This window comes from Littorina saxatilis, linkage group LG9 (genome assembly GCF_037325665.1).
Source record: "Littorina saxatilis isolate snail1 linkage group LG9, US_GU_Lsax_2.0, whole genome shotgun sequence".
In the NCBI taxonomy this organism is placed as follows: Eukaryota; Metazoa; Mollusca; class Gastropoda; order Littorinimorpha; family Littorinidae; genus Littorina; species Littorina saxatilis.
This window is the reverse complement of record NC_090253.1, coordinates 8,723,377-8,739,587: the sequence shown is the minus strand read 5'-3', so window position 1 is coordinate 8,739,587 and position 16,211 is coordinate 8,723,377. Positions and strand designations below refer to the sequence as shown.

The 16,211-nt window shown below is 43.0% G+C and overlaps 2 protein-coding genes across 5 annotated transcripts in view; one reads left to right on the top strand and one right to left on the bottom strand.

The window, feature by feature from the left end:
* LOC138975223 (lysosomal phospholipase A and acyltransferase-like) overlaps positions 1 to 16,211 on the bottom strand; it is a 204,536-nt gene that overhangs the window by 42,558 nt on the left and 145,767 nt on the right. The gene's annotated exons all lie outside the window — the stretch shown is intronic.
* The window catches only part of LOC138975217 (ubiquitin-protein ligase E3B-like), a 46,184-nt gene continuing 36,082 nt past the window's right edge, over positions 6,110 to 16,211 (top strand). For 3 of the 4 annotated variants that reach the window (XM_070347870.1, XM_070347869.1, XM_070347868.1), the window contains exons 1-4: positions 6,111 to 6,362; positions 6,882 to 6,931; positions 15,098 to 15,168; positions 15,692 to 15,756. In XM_070347870.1, coding sequence (XP_070203971.1) covers positions 6,246 to 6,362; positions 6,882 to 6,931; positions 15,098 to 15,168; positions 15,692 to 15,756 — 303 coding nt within the window. In that variant the 5' untranslated portion in view covers positions 6,111 to 6,245. Of the gene's footprint in view, positions 6,363 to 6,881; positions 6,932 to 15,097; positions 15,169 to 15,691; positions 15,757 to 16,211 lie in introns of all 4 variants that reach the window. The other variant, XM_070347867.1, reaches the window with a different exon arrangement.

Here is a 16,211-nt window from a genome sequence, read left to right as displayed (position 1 = left end):
ACTTCGAATTGCACTGATCTTGTCTTGATGAAAAAAGAATTCTGTTATGATTAAAGAATGTTTGTGTAACAAGCTAGATTTTAAAAGTTAGGTCAGTCTAGCGCAAAAACGCACCACGGTCCAAAAACATTCTGATAATCATCGATCCACGGCTGTCGTCAGTTTAAGGGAAGTAACTCATTTTTGACCTGAGTTCAGGATGGGTCCAAAAAGTGTTCGAGACAATCTGCAAAATTAATTCTTTAAAATTTGCTCGCTCTTTACGTAGGGCACCTAGGATGTTCCCGTTTGGTGAGCGTTCAAATGGAAGGGTGTTTGAACTGTGTGTAAAAGCCTGACAGTATCTGTGATGGTTTACGGGAGGCTTACTGTCCGGGCGTGATTTCCGGGATATTAATAACAGCCGTCCAGCACCAAAACGAGGCGCCATTGTTCTTCAGGGCCAAGTCCACGAAAATAAATTCTTTGAAAATTTCTCACGCTCAACAGAAAGCAGCCAGGATGTTCCCGTTCGGTGAGCGTTTAAATGGAAGTATGCTTGTACTGTATGTAGACGCTCGGGGAGCTCTGTGATGGTTTACGGGAGGCTTACTGTGCCTTTAAGCCATAATTGAAGAAGCAAAAGAGAAAGAGAAAGAAAGCTGTACGTGAATGTTACGGGGAACTAAGCCGAGTCATTCGTCAAAAAAGAAAGCACGGCAATTAATTAATCTAGTTCTTTTATTCTCCGATATCCGCCTTACACTGATTCAGGGAACGTCGCTTGGTGAGAATTATTTTACTTCAATTCTGTCATTGAAGCTGTGTTGTCAGCAGATAGGGCCTCCGCAACAGTGGTTAAAGTTTACTCTTTCCGAGAATATAATTATACTGTTCAAAAAAAGAAACGCATAGTTGCTACTTGCCAAATTTGTTTTATTTTTCGAAAAAATTAACAGAAAATCCAATATTTAGATTATTTGTTTGAAATTTGGTATGGACACAGTTGAATGCACACACAGTTCATTTGCATCTTCAAATCAATCAGTCAATCAATACGATTGGGTGCCGAGGCTGTCAAGTCAGTAGGGGGTGTGACTGCCTTGAGCAGCAACAACTGCCCGGCACCTTCTGGGCATGGACTGGATCAGATGCCGGATATCTTGCTGTGGGATGGTGTCCCACTCCTCCTGAAGTGCCTGCAATAGATCGCGGTGATTTGCCGGCGCTTCTTCTCGCCTGCGCACACGTCTGTCCAATTCATCCCAGAGGTGTTCTATCGGGTTCATGTCTGGCGACATGGATGGCCAGGGAAGCACCTGGACATGGTGGTCGGTGAGGAACTGGGTGGTGAGTCGTGCTGTGTGCGGGCGAGCGTTGTCCTGCATGCTGGAATATGGCATCCTGGTCAGCCAGAAGAGGAAGGGCGTGTGGGCGCAGAATTTCCTCCACGTATCGCTGGGCAGTTATGCGCCCTTGGACGTGCACCAGGGTGCTCCTTCCAGCGGTATTGATCGCCCCCCACACCATGACGCCTCCACCACCATGAACGGGTGCCTCATCCACACAGTTGGGCGCGTAACGTTCGTTTACTCTCCGGTAGACCCTCCTCCGACCATCATGTCGCTGGAGCAGGAAATAGGACTCGTCGCTGAAGCACACGTATCTCCAGTGATTCCGGACGGTCCAGCGAAGGTGCTGGTTGCCCCACTGCACTCGGTTCTGGCGATGGCGGCGGGTGAGGACAGCTCCTCTGTGAGGTCTGCGAGCTCTCAAACCAGCTTCATGCAGGCGGTTCCGCATGGTCTGGTCCGATAATCGGTGTGGCCCGGGGAGAGCCTGGACAGAAGATGAGGCCGACAGGAAACGATTCCGAAAAATAACTAGCCCTACAAGTTTACAGAGAGAAAGAAGCAGAGGGGGGGGGGGGGGATAACGAAAAATAACTAGCCCTACAAGTTTACAGAGAGAAAGAAGCAGAGGGGGGGAATAACGAAAAATAACTAGCCCTACAAGTTTACAGAGCGAAAGAAGCAGAGGGGGGAATAACGAAAAATAACTAGCCCTACAAGTTTACAGAGAGAAAGAAGCAGAGGGGGGGAATAACAAAAAATAACTAGCCCTACAAGTTTACAGAGAGAAACGTTTCTGTGGACAAGCGGGTCTTGGAAAAGATCAGGTTTGACCGACTGGACCATCTGGTGGAATTATGGCCAACACAACTGAGATGCGGAGCTTGCGGCAAGAAGACCAAGCACCGTTGCTCAAACTAATGCAAGGTCGGGGTTCATGACCGATGCTTCCGGCAATATCACACTAAATGATGTTCTTCAACGTATGTGAACCACGGCTGCAACACTCTATTCTTCAGTTGAATTGAAGTCAAAATGACAAAAGCCACCGACTGTTTCCAGAGTCAGAAACGAAATGTCGAATTGTGTTCACAGTTTGTTTCATTCTGTACAAAATGTTAGAATGAACTGTTTATTTCCCATTTATCAAAGGCAACAATTGCTCAAAATTCAGTTGTGTGACTTGTTTATGTTATCTTGAATGATTTTATTTCAATAAAATACAGATCATCTGTAAGTTTTGCTTTTCTATGTAATGTGAGAAAGTAAGAAAACCCCTACCCTCTCGTGCCCACTGTCCCATATATGGGACGGTAACGTTTTGTCTTCTAAATCACTAATTTCAAAGTTTTACTCCAAATGAGTATGAAATAGGTCAATTATAGACCAAATGCCATGCAAACAAACAATTTTTGTTTGAAAAAAAAATTTGGGCATATATGGGTTAACGAAAGTTAACATTTCTTACATTAGAGGCGGGGTGTTTTGCAGGGGGGGGGGGGTGGTGGTGGTGGGGTGTGGATGAGGGGATTGGGTAATGGATCCGCTTGCTAAATCGTCAGGGAATTTCACGATGCCTGAACCACAATGGAACCAACAACCAGAAAATAATGTCAGTTCAGGCCCGTAAGTAAAAGGCGAACATTCCATCGGATTATTCAGTGGCGTATCCGGCTATCTGATCCTCGAAACCCCCTCCCTCCTTCCCTCCCACCCCATTGGATATGAAGTAGGTTGTCACAGACGTGTATCACAAAAACAAACAAATAAAAATAATGGTGATAGAAAAAATTATTTTCTTAAACATCTGTCCCGTAGTTTACTGAGAATTTCTTTATATTCAAGCGGGGAGGGGTGTTACTCAAATGGCCGGGTAGAAAACGGCACTCGTGGTTAATAAAAATGTTCAGAGTTTACGTGTGAGTTGTAAGCCAGGAGCGAAGAAGGAGGAGCAAAAGCGGAAAGCAGTGCGTGAACGGTTACGCGGAACTAAGTCGAGACATTTGTAAAAAAAAAATAAAAAAAAAAGAAGAAGACACGGCACTGACTGAATTAATTAATCTAGTTCTTTTATTCTCCAATCTCTGCCTAACACTGATTCGGGGAACGTCGCTTGGACGGTGAACATAATTTTTCTTCAGTTCTGTCATTGTAACTGCGTTGTCAGCAGATACGCACCAGTGATTTGATTTACTCTTTCTGAGAATATATACTTACGCTTAAACCTGTGTTTCACCCCTCGCTGCACTCTTTCGGACTGATTTGTTATGTACCTTTACAAAGGCCGAACTCCTCTCTCCCTGGCCGCCTGATGAACCTCGTCTCATCTTTTTATATTTAGTCAAGTTTTGACTAAATATTTTAACATCGAGGGGGAATCGAAACGAGGGTCGTGGTGTATGTGCGTATGTGTGTGCGTGCGTGCGTGCGTGTGTGTGTGTGTGTGTGTGTGTAGAGCGATTCAGACTAAACTACTGGACCGATCTTTATGAAATTTGACATGAGAGTTCCTGGGTATGAAATCCCCGAACGTTTTTTTCATTTTTTGGATAAATGTCTTTGATGACGTCATATCCGGCTTTTCGTGAAAGTTGAGGCGGCACTGTCACGCCCTCATTTTTCAACCAAATTGGTTGAAATTTTGGTCAAGTACTCTTCAACGAAGCCCGGGGTTCGGTATTGCATTTCAGCTTGGTGGCTTAAAAATTAATTAATGACTTTGGTCATTAAAAATCTGAAAATTGTAAAAAAAAAATAAAAATTTATAAAACGATCCAAATTTACGTTTATCTTATTCTCCATCATTTGCTGATTCCAAAAACATATAAATATGTTATATTCGGATTAAAAACAAGCTCTGAAAATTAAATATATAAAAATTATTATCAAATTTTTTTTTTCGAAATCAATTTAAAAACACTTTCATCTTATTCCTTGTCGGTTCCTGATTCCAAAAATATATAGATATGATATGTTTGGATTAAAAACACGCTCAGAAAGTTAAAACAAAGAGAGGTACAGAAAAGCGTGCTATCCTTCTCAGCGCAACGAATACCCCGCTCTTCTTGTCAATTCCACGTGTTCTGTGAGTTCGACAGCTACTTGACTAAATATTGTATTTTCGCCTTACGCGACTTGTTTTTTCTTTCTCTCTTTCCGGGTCTACCTTTTTTTCAGTTTTACTTCCACTAAAACTGACACACACACACACACACACCGTAACACACACATACACACACACACACACATACACTGTGCACACTGGCTGGCACACATATATACATACACACACACACACACACACACACTGACACACTGTGCACCGTCACACACACTGACATACACACACACACACACACACACACACACACACACACACACGCACACACACACACTGACACGCACACGTGGCTGACTCACAGACTCACACACGAGTCACGCACTACACACACCACACACTGACACACCGTGCACACACACACACACACACACACACACACACACTGCCATTGCCACACATAAACACCACCCTCGTCCAGTCCACTGAGTCTATATTTAAACAATATAGTCAAAACTAACTTGACTAAATGTTAAAACTAATTATAAAAGTGCCAGGAGTTTGCGTCTGTGTAAAACCTCTTTTCTTCTCAGTCACCAGTGGAACGGTGACATAGCCTTTTAAAGTTGTCACTTGCATTTCACACACAAACCAAAAACATGAAAACAAGGCAGATAATTTACGTGTCATCTGCTAACAAGACACTCTCCTGATAGTTTTGCATTCGCTGGTATACAGTGTAACAGCGCTTTTGTCAGTGTTTGATCAGTCTCATCCGAGGTTGCCTACCGATCCTTTTTTTTTCCACTCGTGCCGAGGTTGCGTACCGATCCGGCTTATTTTTCACTAGAGCCGATAAGAGTGACTTCCCCTGTCGCCATTTTCAACCAAGAACACTGACATTTTCCGGACGAAAATATTGACTGTTCTTTCATGTTATGTGCAAACACACAAACCACCGAAATATTTTCGAATTTCTTTCAACTTCTAGTGAGTTTACGGTCCTTTGTGTAATTATTGTTCCTTTGTTATTTTCTAGATGATGTGATTTCTTTTGTTTTTTTCTGGCCTTGCGTTTTCGCTGCACTGTTTCCAATGTTGTCATTCTGACTTAATCAGTCTGTGATTAATCCTCGAAGCAGTAAGTTGTAAACCTTTCAACCGTGACGTCTGTTATGTTGTACAATGTCCTAGAACTGTTGCTGGTATCACCAAATGTTGCTGTTTCGGCCACTCGTAGTCGTACACAAAAAATGTATTTTCTTATAGATATTCGTCGTCTTCTTCCATTCCAAATCATGAAGTTGAGATGAACTGGGTCCTTTTGGACGTTTTAAGTTCAGCGAGTGGGGTTTTGTGTAGAGTTGGTTAAAATATCTGCTTCATTTTTCATAATTCTGTGAACTAGTCTGTATAGAAACAGTCCGGTGTAATAAATGAGATAATATGATATGATATGATATGATATGTTGACAGACTGGTAGGCTGTTGAGCCTTTGTCTGACCTTTTGATCACTTGCTATCCTAGCCTAACTTTGAGCTAGGTAACCTACACGATCTTTTGACCGTGGCCTAGTCTTAAATCAAATGAATACACTTTCTGTTTGTTGAAGTCACACTCACAGTGCATGTTTTGGGTATTCAACATGCATTCACTATCCAGATAACAGTTTCTGCTTTTTGTTTTGTTCTCTTTCAGAGGCAACAGCAAAAAATAATGCTCACTTCCTGATCGACACTCTATGAGCTTGAACCACATGGTGTTAACTATGCCACAATGTGATGATTCCCCCTGGCGCTAAATCTGACCATTTTCAGTGGAGAACAGCTGACCACTAACATCGGGCCAGGTCACCATGTTCAGTCGTGTGGACCCCGCGAAGGAGAAGGTTCAGTTCTTGGAGCAGGCCAAGGCGCTGAGGGAGGAGAGAGCAGGGAAGATACAACGTGAACATGCAGTCATCACAATTCAGGTATGCAGATGAATGTTCACCCTTTTTTACACCTCCACAAATCTTGAGTAGCTCGAGCAATGCCAAACCCTCCTCTCACTTCCACGGTGTTATTTTGGGAGTTGATTCCAAACAGTCTTAAAAAAGAGAAAGTCTTAAAATGGAGTTAAATTTACAGAGGTTATGAACATAAATGATAAAGTCTGAAAAAACAATGTTTTATACACACAACGTTATCTTTGTTGATTGCTTGCGTGTGTCTGTTTGTGTGTATATATATATATATGAGAAAATTGGTTCTTGATGGAAGTCTTACATTGGAGATAATTTACAGAGGTTATAAACTAAAATCTCAACATAAAGAAGGTCTTAAAAGGTGGGTTCCACTGTCTTCTCTTGATCAGCATGCATGTTAGTGTGTGTGTTGCGGTTAAGAAATCCTAGTATATTAGGTTTTCTGAGGGTCCACCTTCTGCCAAAGAAACTGTGCTACTTGTACTACTAGGGTGTTCCTACTGCAACAATTTCTATGTGTTTCAGGCCTTGTGTCGAGGATTTCTGGACAGAACCAGACTGAAACGTCAGATCAGGTAACACAAACAGGAAGACAAAGAACTGGGCAACAAATTTTGTGTTGTGTTGTGCAGCTCTGGTTTGTTGTGTGACAATGTTCATGTGAGGGCATTATTTTGTTCTGGGTCTGAAAGTGGGTTTGTGTCCCCTTGTGTGTGTGTGTGTGTGTGTGAATTTTTAGGACAGACTAATTAACTTAAAGCAGGGCGGGGATGTAGCTCAATCGGTAGCGCGCTGGATTTGTATCCAGTTGGCCGCTGTCAGCGTGAGTTCGTCCCCACGTTCGGCGAGAGATTTACAGTAAAACCTGCATCCAGCGGACCCTTAATTCGGCGGACACCTTTGCATAACGGACACTTCAAGTGAGGACGGATGTATTTTACACTCAAAAACACCTTAAAAGAGCGAACACCTCAAAGGCGCGGACGCGGACACTCTTTTTTGGTCCCGATTTGGTTCGTTACCTGTCAACAACAGTCCGCCATCTTGGTTCTGCAAATACAATCTCGCTGGCGATGTGAACGCGCGAGAAGCTTATTTTGTAAGCCAACGACAGCACTTGAAAGATTGATTTTTGTATGGTGCACGCTCATTGGTCGATGCCGTGAATTGAACTGAACTCACAAACAAAAACAAGTTTGGGTTTCTACTTTCTGTACTGTGATGCATCTTCGTCTCATCCTTCGTCGATCGCGGTCTCATCATGTCAAAACGGAAATTTCTGACTTTAGAAGAAAGAGTCGATGTGATAAAGAAATTGGACAAGTAGACTAAAGGGGCTCTCAGTTCGAAAAGTGGCTGATGAGCTGAATTGTGGAAAAACGCAAATTTCCAACATCAAAGCTGATCGTTCACAAATTCTGAGTCAGTCAGTGGGAATCCGGTGCCAGATCGACGGGGAAATGTGTAAAGAGGAGAAAAACAACCTATGACGGGTTGAACGACGAACCCTGAAATGCTGACAGCTGTCATGAACTTGAGTAGCATTCTGGAAGATGTGCGTCTGAACCAAGCCAGCCAGGCCACACAGTCAAAGATCTCTGACTTTTTCTGACTGATTCTGGTTTTGTACATACAAGTTGCATGTTGAACTTGTTTTCTTTGTCACTTTCTGTATGACTACATGTAATGCACAGTTTGGAATGTATACATGTTGCATGTTGAACTTGCTTTCTTTGTCACTTTCTGTATGACTACATGTAATGCACAGTTTGGAATTTATACATACATGTAAATGTACAATTAACAATTGTTTTCTGAACATCAAGTTTTGGTTTTCATTTTTGAGTCACTTGAGAAAAAGTGACTCTATGTAATCGGTCAGTGTTAGTCTGTCCGGCCGGCCGGCCGGCCGTCCGGCCGGCCGGCCGTCCGGCCGGCCGTCCGTAGACACCACCTTAACGTTGGACTTTTCTCGGAAACTATCAAAGCGATCGGGCTCATATTTTGTTTAGTCGTGACCTCCAATGACCTCTACACTTTAACGATGGTTTCGTTGACCTTTGACCTTTTTCAAGGTCACAGGTCAGCGTCAAAGGAAAAATTAGACATTTTATATCTTTGACAAAGTTCATCGGATGTGATTGAAACTTTGTAGGATTATTCTTTACATCAAAGTATTTACATCTGTAGCCTTTTACGAACGTTATCAGAAAAACAAGGGAGATAACTACGGTAGCCTTTTCTGTTCGGCAACACACAACTTAACGTTGGGCTTTTCTCGGAAACTATAAAAGTGACCGGGCTCAAATTTTATGTGAACGTGACTCATTGTGTTGTGAATAGCAATTTCTTCCTGTCCATCTGATGCCTCATATAATATTCAGAACTGCGAAAGTGACTCGATCGAGCGTTTGCTCTTCTTGTTATTACATGTAATGAAAGAACTAAACATGCATAGACACTCTATATTTACATGCAGACACATGAAATAAAACTATTTGGCTGGTTTTTTTCTTCCCAAAAAATGTCGGCGCATTCATATTCAAAAGAAAGGACACCTTGCTACAAAGGACAGTGGCAAGGCTCCCCAAGGGTGTCCTTTGCTCGCAGGTTTTACTGTATTTCTCAGAGTCAACTTTGTGTGCAGACTCTCCTCGGTGTCCCAACACCCCCGTGTGTACACGCAAGCACAAGACCAAGTGCGCACGAAAAAGATCCTGTAATCCGTGTCAGAGTTCGGTGGGTCATAGCAACATGAAAATACCCAGCATGCTTCCTCCGAAAGCGGCGTATGGCTGCCTAAATGGCGGGGTTAAAACGGTCATACACGTAAAAGCCGTGGGGGTTTCAGCCCATGAACAAACAAACAAACAAAAAAAGCTTAAATCACATCATTCACTGACTCAGTAATGCTGCCACAAGTCGATGTGACACAGAGAATCCAAGAAAGTTATGGTTTGGAAACTGTTCATATTTTGGAGCACCCTTAACCTGGCTATCCACTAAAACACACATATATATGCCGTTGCCCTCACGCAAATTTCAGGTAGACCGTGGTAGCTAGTGATTACATGTATTTGCAGATTTGGTCGTGTACTGTGTGGTTAGACTGAATGCCATATTAATACAGTGGTAACCTGTTTTCAAGACATCCTTCGCGATATTACCTTGAATGGTTGAAAACGACGTTAAACACCAAATAAAGAAAGAAAGAATGTTTTCAAGACATAAAAAATCCTGAAAAAATGAGTTCTAAAAAAGGAAGGAGTATTGGAACAGAGGTCAATTGACAGAGGTTATGAATAGAAAATGGGGAAAAGCATGATCCTTAAAGGGGGTACGTCCAAAATTTGGGGGTCTTAAAAGGGGGGTTCCACTGTACCTGCACGGTTTGTTGTGTACTGTGTGGTTAGACTGAACGCTATGTTTGTACCTGCACGGTTTGTTGTGTATTGTGTGGTTAGACTGAACGCTATGTTTGTACCTGCACGGTTTGTTGTGTACTGTGTGGTTAGACTGAACGCTATGTTTGTACCTGCACGGTTTGTTGTGTACTGTGTGGTTAGACTGAACGCTATGTTTGTACCTGCACGGTTTGTTGTGTACTGTGTGGTTAGACTGAACGCTATGTTTGTACCTGCACGGTTTGTTGTGTACTGTGTGGTTAGACTGAACGCTATGTTTGTACCTGCACGGTTTGTTGTGTACTGTGTGGTTAGACTGAACGCTATGTTTGTACCTGCACGGTTTGTTGTGTACTGTGTGGTTAGACTGAACGCTATGTTTGTACCTGCACGGTTTGTTGTGTACTGTGTGGTTAGACTGAACGCTATGTTTGTACCTGCACGGTTTGTTGTGTACTGTGTGGTTAGACTGAACGCTATGTTTGTACCTGCACGGTTTGTTGTGTACTGTGTGGTTAGACTGAACGCTATGTTTGTACCTGCACGGTTTGTTGTGTACTGTGTGGTTAGACTGAACGCTATGTTTGTACCTGCACGGTTTGTTGTGTACTGTGTGGTTAGACTGAACGCTATGTTTGTACCTGAACGGTTTGTTGTGTACTGTGTGGTTAGACTGAACGCTATGTTTGTACCTGAACGGTTTGTTGTGTACTGTGTGGTTAGACTGAACGCTATGTTTGTACCTGCACGGTTTGCTGTGTACTGTGTGGTTAGACTGAACGCTATGTTTGTACCTGAACGGTTTGTTGTGTACTGTGTGGTTAGACTGAACGCTATGTTTGTACCTGAACGGTTTGTTGTGTACTGTGTGGTTAGACTGAACACTATGTTTGTACCTGCACGGTTTGTTGTGTACTGTGTGGTTAGACTGAACGCTATGTTTGTACCTGCATGGTTTGTTGTGTACTGTGTGGTTAGACTGAACGCTATGTTTGTACCTGCACGGTTTGTTGTGTACTGTGTGGTTAGACTGAACGCTATGTTTGTACCTGCACGGTTTGTTGTGTACTGTGTGGTTAGACTGAACGCTATGTTTGTACCTGCACGGTTTGTTGTGTACTGTGTGGTTAGACTGAACGCTATGTTTGTACCTGCACGGTTTGTTGTGTACTGTGTGGTTAGACCTAACGCTATGTTTGTACCTGCACGGTTTGTTGTGTACTGTGTGGTTAGACTGAACGCTATGTTTGTACCTGCACGGTTTGTTGTGTACTGTGTGGTTAGACTGAACGCTATGTTTGTACCTGCACGGTTTGTAGTGTACTGTGTGGTTAGACTTAACGCTATGTTTGTACCTGCACGGTTTGTTGTGTACTGTGTGGTTAGACTGAACGCTATGTTTGTACCTGCACGGTTTGTTGTGTACTGTGTGGTTAGACTTAACGCTATGTTTGTACCTGCACGGTTTGTTGTGTACTGTGTGGTTAGACTGAACGCTATGTTTGTACCTGCACGGTTTGTTGTGTACTGTGTGGTTAGACCTAACGCTATGTTTGTACCTGCATGGTTTGTTGTGTACTGTGTGGTTAGACTGAACGCTATGTTTGTACCTGCATGGTTTGTTGTGTACTGTGTGGTTAGACCTAACGCTATGTTTGTACCTGCATGGTTTGTTGTGTACTGTGTGGTTAGACCTAACGCTATGTTTGTACCTGCATGGTTTGTTGTGTACTGTGTGGTTAGACTGAACGCTATGTTTGTACCTGCACGGTTTGTTGTGTACTGTGTGGTTAGACTGAACGCTATGTTTGTACCTGCATGGTTTGTTGTGTACTGTGTGGTTAGACTGAACGCTATGTTTGTACCTGCACGGTTTGTTGTGTACTGTGTGGTTAGACTGAACGCTATGTTTGTACCTGCACGGTTTGTTGTGTACTGTGTGGTTAGACTGAACGCTATGTTTGTACCTGCACGGTTTGTTGTGTACTGTGTGGTTAGACTGAACGCTATGTTTGTACCTGCACGGTTTGTTGTGTACTGTGTGGTTAGACTTAACGCTATGTTTGTACCTGCACGGTTTGTTGTGTACTGTGTGGTTAGACTGAACGCTATGTTTGTACCTGCACGGTTTGTTGTGTACTGTGTGGTTAGACTTAACGCTATGTTTGTACCTGCACGGTTTGTTGTGTACTGTGTGGTTAGACTTAACGCTATGTTTGTACCTGCACGGTTTGTTGTGTACTGTGTGGTTACCTAACGCTATGTTTGTACCTGCATGGTTTGTTGTGTACTGTGTGGTTAGACCTAACGCTATGTTTGTACCTGCATGGTTTGTTGTGTACTGTGTGGTTAGACTGAACGCTATGTTTGTACCTGCATGGTTTGTTGTGTACTGTGTGGTTAGACCTAACGCTATGTTTGTACCTGCATGGTTTGTTGTGTACTGTGTGGTTAGACTGAACGCTATGTTTGTACCTGCACGGTTTGTTGTGTACTGTGTGGTTAGACTGAACGCTATGTTTGTACCTGCACGGTTTGTTGTGTACTGTGTGGTTAGACTGAACGCTATGTTTGTACCTGCACGGTTTGTTGTGTACTGTGTGGTTAGACTGAACGCTATGTTTGTACCTGCACGGTTTGTTGTGTACTGTGTGGTTAGACTGAACGCTATGTTTGTACCTGCACGGTTTGTTGTGTACTGTGTGGTTAGACTGAACGCTATGTTTGTACCTGCACGGTTTGTTGTGTACTGTGTGGTTAGACTGAACGCTATGTTTGTACCTGCACGGTTTGTTGTGTACTGTGTGGTTAGACTGAACGCTATGTTTGTACCTGAACGGTTTGTTGTGTACTGTGTGGTTAGACTGAACGCTATGTTTGTACCTGCACGGTTTGTTGTGTACTGTGTGGTTAGACTGAACGCTATGTTTGTACCTGCACGGTTTGTTGTGTACTGTGTGGTTAGACTGAACGCTATGTTTGTACCTGCACGGTTTGTTGTGTACTGTGTGGTTAGACTGAACGCTATGTTTGTACCTGCACGGTTTGTTGTGTACTGTGTGGTTAGACTGAACGCTATGTTTGTACCTGCACGGTTTGTTGTGTACTGTGTGGTTAGACTGAACGCTATGTTTGTACCTGCACGGTTTGTTGTGTACTGTGTGGTTAGACTGAACGCTATGTTTGTACCTGCACGGTTTGTTGTGTACTGTGTGGTTAGACTGAACGCTATGTTTGTACCTGCACGGTTTGTTGTGTACTGTGTGGTTAGACTGAACGCTATGTTTGTACCTGCACGGTTTGTTGTGTACTGTGTGGTTAGACTGAACGCTATGTTTGTACCTGCACGGTTTGTTGTGTACTGTGTGGTTAGACTGAACGCTATGTTTGTACCTGCACGGTTTGTTGTGTACTGTGTGGTTAGACTTAACGCTATGTTTGTACCTGCACGGTTTGTTGTGTACTGTGTGGTTAGACTGAACGCTATGTTTGTACCTGCACGGTTTGTTGTGTACTGTGTGGTTAGACCTAACGCTATGTTTGTACCTGCATGGTTTGTTGTGTACTGTGTGGTTAGACTGAACGCTATGTTTGTACCTGCATGGTTTGTTGTGTACTGTGTGGTTAGACCTAACGCTATGTTTGTACCTGCATGGTTTGTTGTGTACTGTGTGGTTAGACCTAACGCTATGTTTGTACCTGCATGGTTTGTTGTGTACTGTGTGGTTAGACTGAACGCTATGTTTGTACCTGCACGGTTTGTTGTGTACTGTGTGGTTAGACTGAACGCTATGTTTGTACCTGCATGGTTTGTTGTGTACTGTGTGGTTAGACTGAACGCTATGTTTGTACCTGCACGGTTTGTTGTGTACTGTGTGGTTAGACTGAACGCTATGTTTGTACCTGCACGGTTTGTTGTGTACTGTGTGGTTAGACTGAACGCTATGTTTGTACCTGCACGGTTTGTTGTGTACTGTGTGGTTAGACTGAACGCTATGTTTGTACCTGCACGGTTTGTTGTGTACTGTGTGGTTAGACTTAACGCTATGTTTGTACCTGCACGGTTTGTTGTGTACTGTGTGGTTAGACTGAACGCTATGTTTGTACCTGCACGGTTTGTTGTGTACTGTGTGGTTAGACTTAATGCTATGTTTGTACCTGCACGGTTTGTTGTGTACTGTGTGGTTAGACTTAACGCTATGTTTGTACCTGCACGGTTTGTTGTGTACTGTGTGGTTAGACCTAACGCTATGTTTGTACCTGCATGGTTTGTTGTGTACTGTGTGGTTAGACCTAACGCTATGTTTGTACCTGCATGGTTTGTTGTGTACTGTGTGGTTAGACTGAACGCTATGTTTGTACCTGCATGGTTTGTTGTGTACTGTGTGGTTAGACCTAACGCTATGTTTGTACCTGCATGGTTTGTTGTGTACTGTGTGGTTAGACTGAACGCTATGTTTGTACCTGCACGGTTTGTTGTGTACTGTGTGGTTAGACTGAACGCTATGTTTGTACCTGCATGGTTTGTTGTGTACTGTGTGGTTAGACTGAACGCTATGTTTGTACCTGCACGGTTTGTTGTGTACTGTGTGGTTAGACTGAACGCTATGTTTGTACCTGCACGGTTTGTTGTGTACTGTGTGGTTAGACTGAACGCTATGTTTGTACCTGCACGGTTTGTTGTGTACTGTGTGGTTAGACTGAACGCTATGTTTGTACCTGCACGGTTTGTTGTGTACTGTGTGGTTAGACTTAACGCTATGTTTGTACCTGCACGGTTTGTTGTGTACTGTGTGGTTAGACTGAACGCTATGTTTGTACCTGCACGGTTTGTTGTGTACTGTGTGGTTAGACTGAACGCTATGTTTGTACCTGCACGGTTTGTTGTGTACTGTGTGGTTAGACTGAACGCTATGTTTGTACCTGCACGGTTTGTTGTGTACTGTGTGGTTAGACCTAACGCTATGTTTGTACCTGCACGGTTTGTTGTGTACTGTGTGGTTAGACTGAACGCTATGTTTGTACCTGCACGGTTTGTTGTGTACTGTGTGGTTAGACCTAACGCTATGTTTGTACCTGCACGGTTTGTTGTGTACTGTGTGGTTAGACTGAACGCTATGTTTGTACCTGCACGGTTTGTTGTGTACTGTGTGGTTAGACTGAACGCTATGTTTGTACCTGCATGGTTTGTTGTGTACTGTGTGGTTAGACTGAACGCTATGTTTGTACCTGCACGGTTTGTTGTGTACTGTGTGGTTAGACTGAACGCTATGTTTGTACCTGCACGGTTTGTTGTGTATTGTGTGGTTAGACTGAACGCTATGTTTGTACCTGCAGAGGGGAAATAGACAAGGTGCTGCACATGCCTGAAGGGGATGGGGAGGAGTACAAACCTACCTTGATACCTGGTAAGTCACTAATTATCATACCTGGTAAGTCACTAATTATCATACCTGGTAAGTCACTAATTATCATGATACCTGGTAAGTCACTAATTATCATGATACCTGGTAAGTCACTAATTATCATACCTGGTAAGTCACTAATTATCATACCTGGTAAGTCACTCATTATCATACCTGGTAAGTCACTAATTATCATACCTGGTAAGTCACTTATTATACCCAGTAATTCAGTAATAACCATGATAAGCCCGTAATCACAAATTATGATATTAAAAAAGCTTTTCTTTAGTGCAAGTGGACATTTTTCATCTTACGCATCCGTGCATTGAAGCATTGGTAGTTTTTTCCACTTGTTACAAAAACACATTTAGTGATTTACCATGCTGTGTAAATGATAAACAGTGTCATTCCCAGCTTCAGAACAGAAAAGTTCAGTTGGACCTGTGTTGAAAATATGTATAGGTCCAAACGTCCTGCTTAGTTCGCTTGGTGGAAAAATACTTGACCACTGTTGTATGAATTGCAGCGACGGAGTTGTTTGCTGTCACCAGCAGGTTCCTGGTTGTCATGAATGAGAAGCAAGACGCTAAGGTGAGTTGTCATTCCTAAATCTTTAGAGGCACAGTCATTCCCATGTAGACTATTCCACTCACCAGCTCAGGTCTGGGACATAGGCAGAGAATGTCCCTCCGCCCAGACACATACCTAGAATAAACTTCCTGGCTGCTTCTTGCACAGTGTCATAATATTTGAAGAATCGATTGCTTCTAGTGTCCATTTAAATTTTAAGAAATAAAGTCACACACAAAAATCCCACTGTGCACAGAGAGCACCCAGGCTGTTGGTGTTGAGTATGTGTCCAAGTGGAGGGATTGTCTTATTCCTGGTAAAAGCCTGGCCAGATCTGAGATGGTGGGAACATTGTGTAACAGGGACTGTGTCTTTCATTTTAAGGTTGCAGAGAAATGCATTGTGTATGTTAAGATTTGTTTTGTGATGTGTTTGTGTGTGTGTGTGTGTGTGTGTGTGTTGTCTTTAGCATAGAC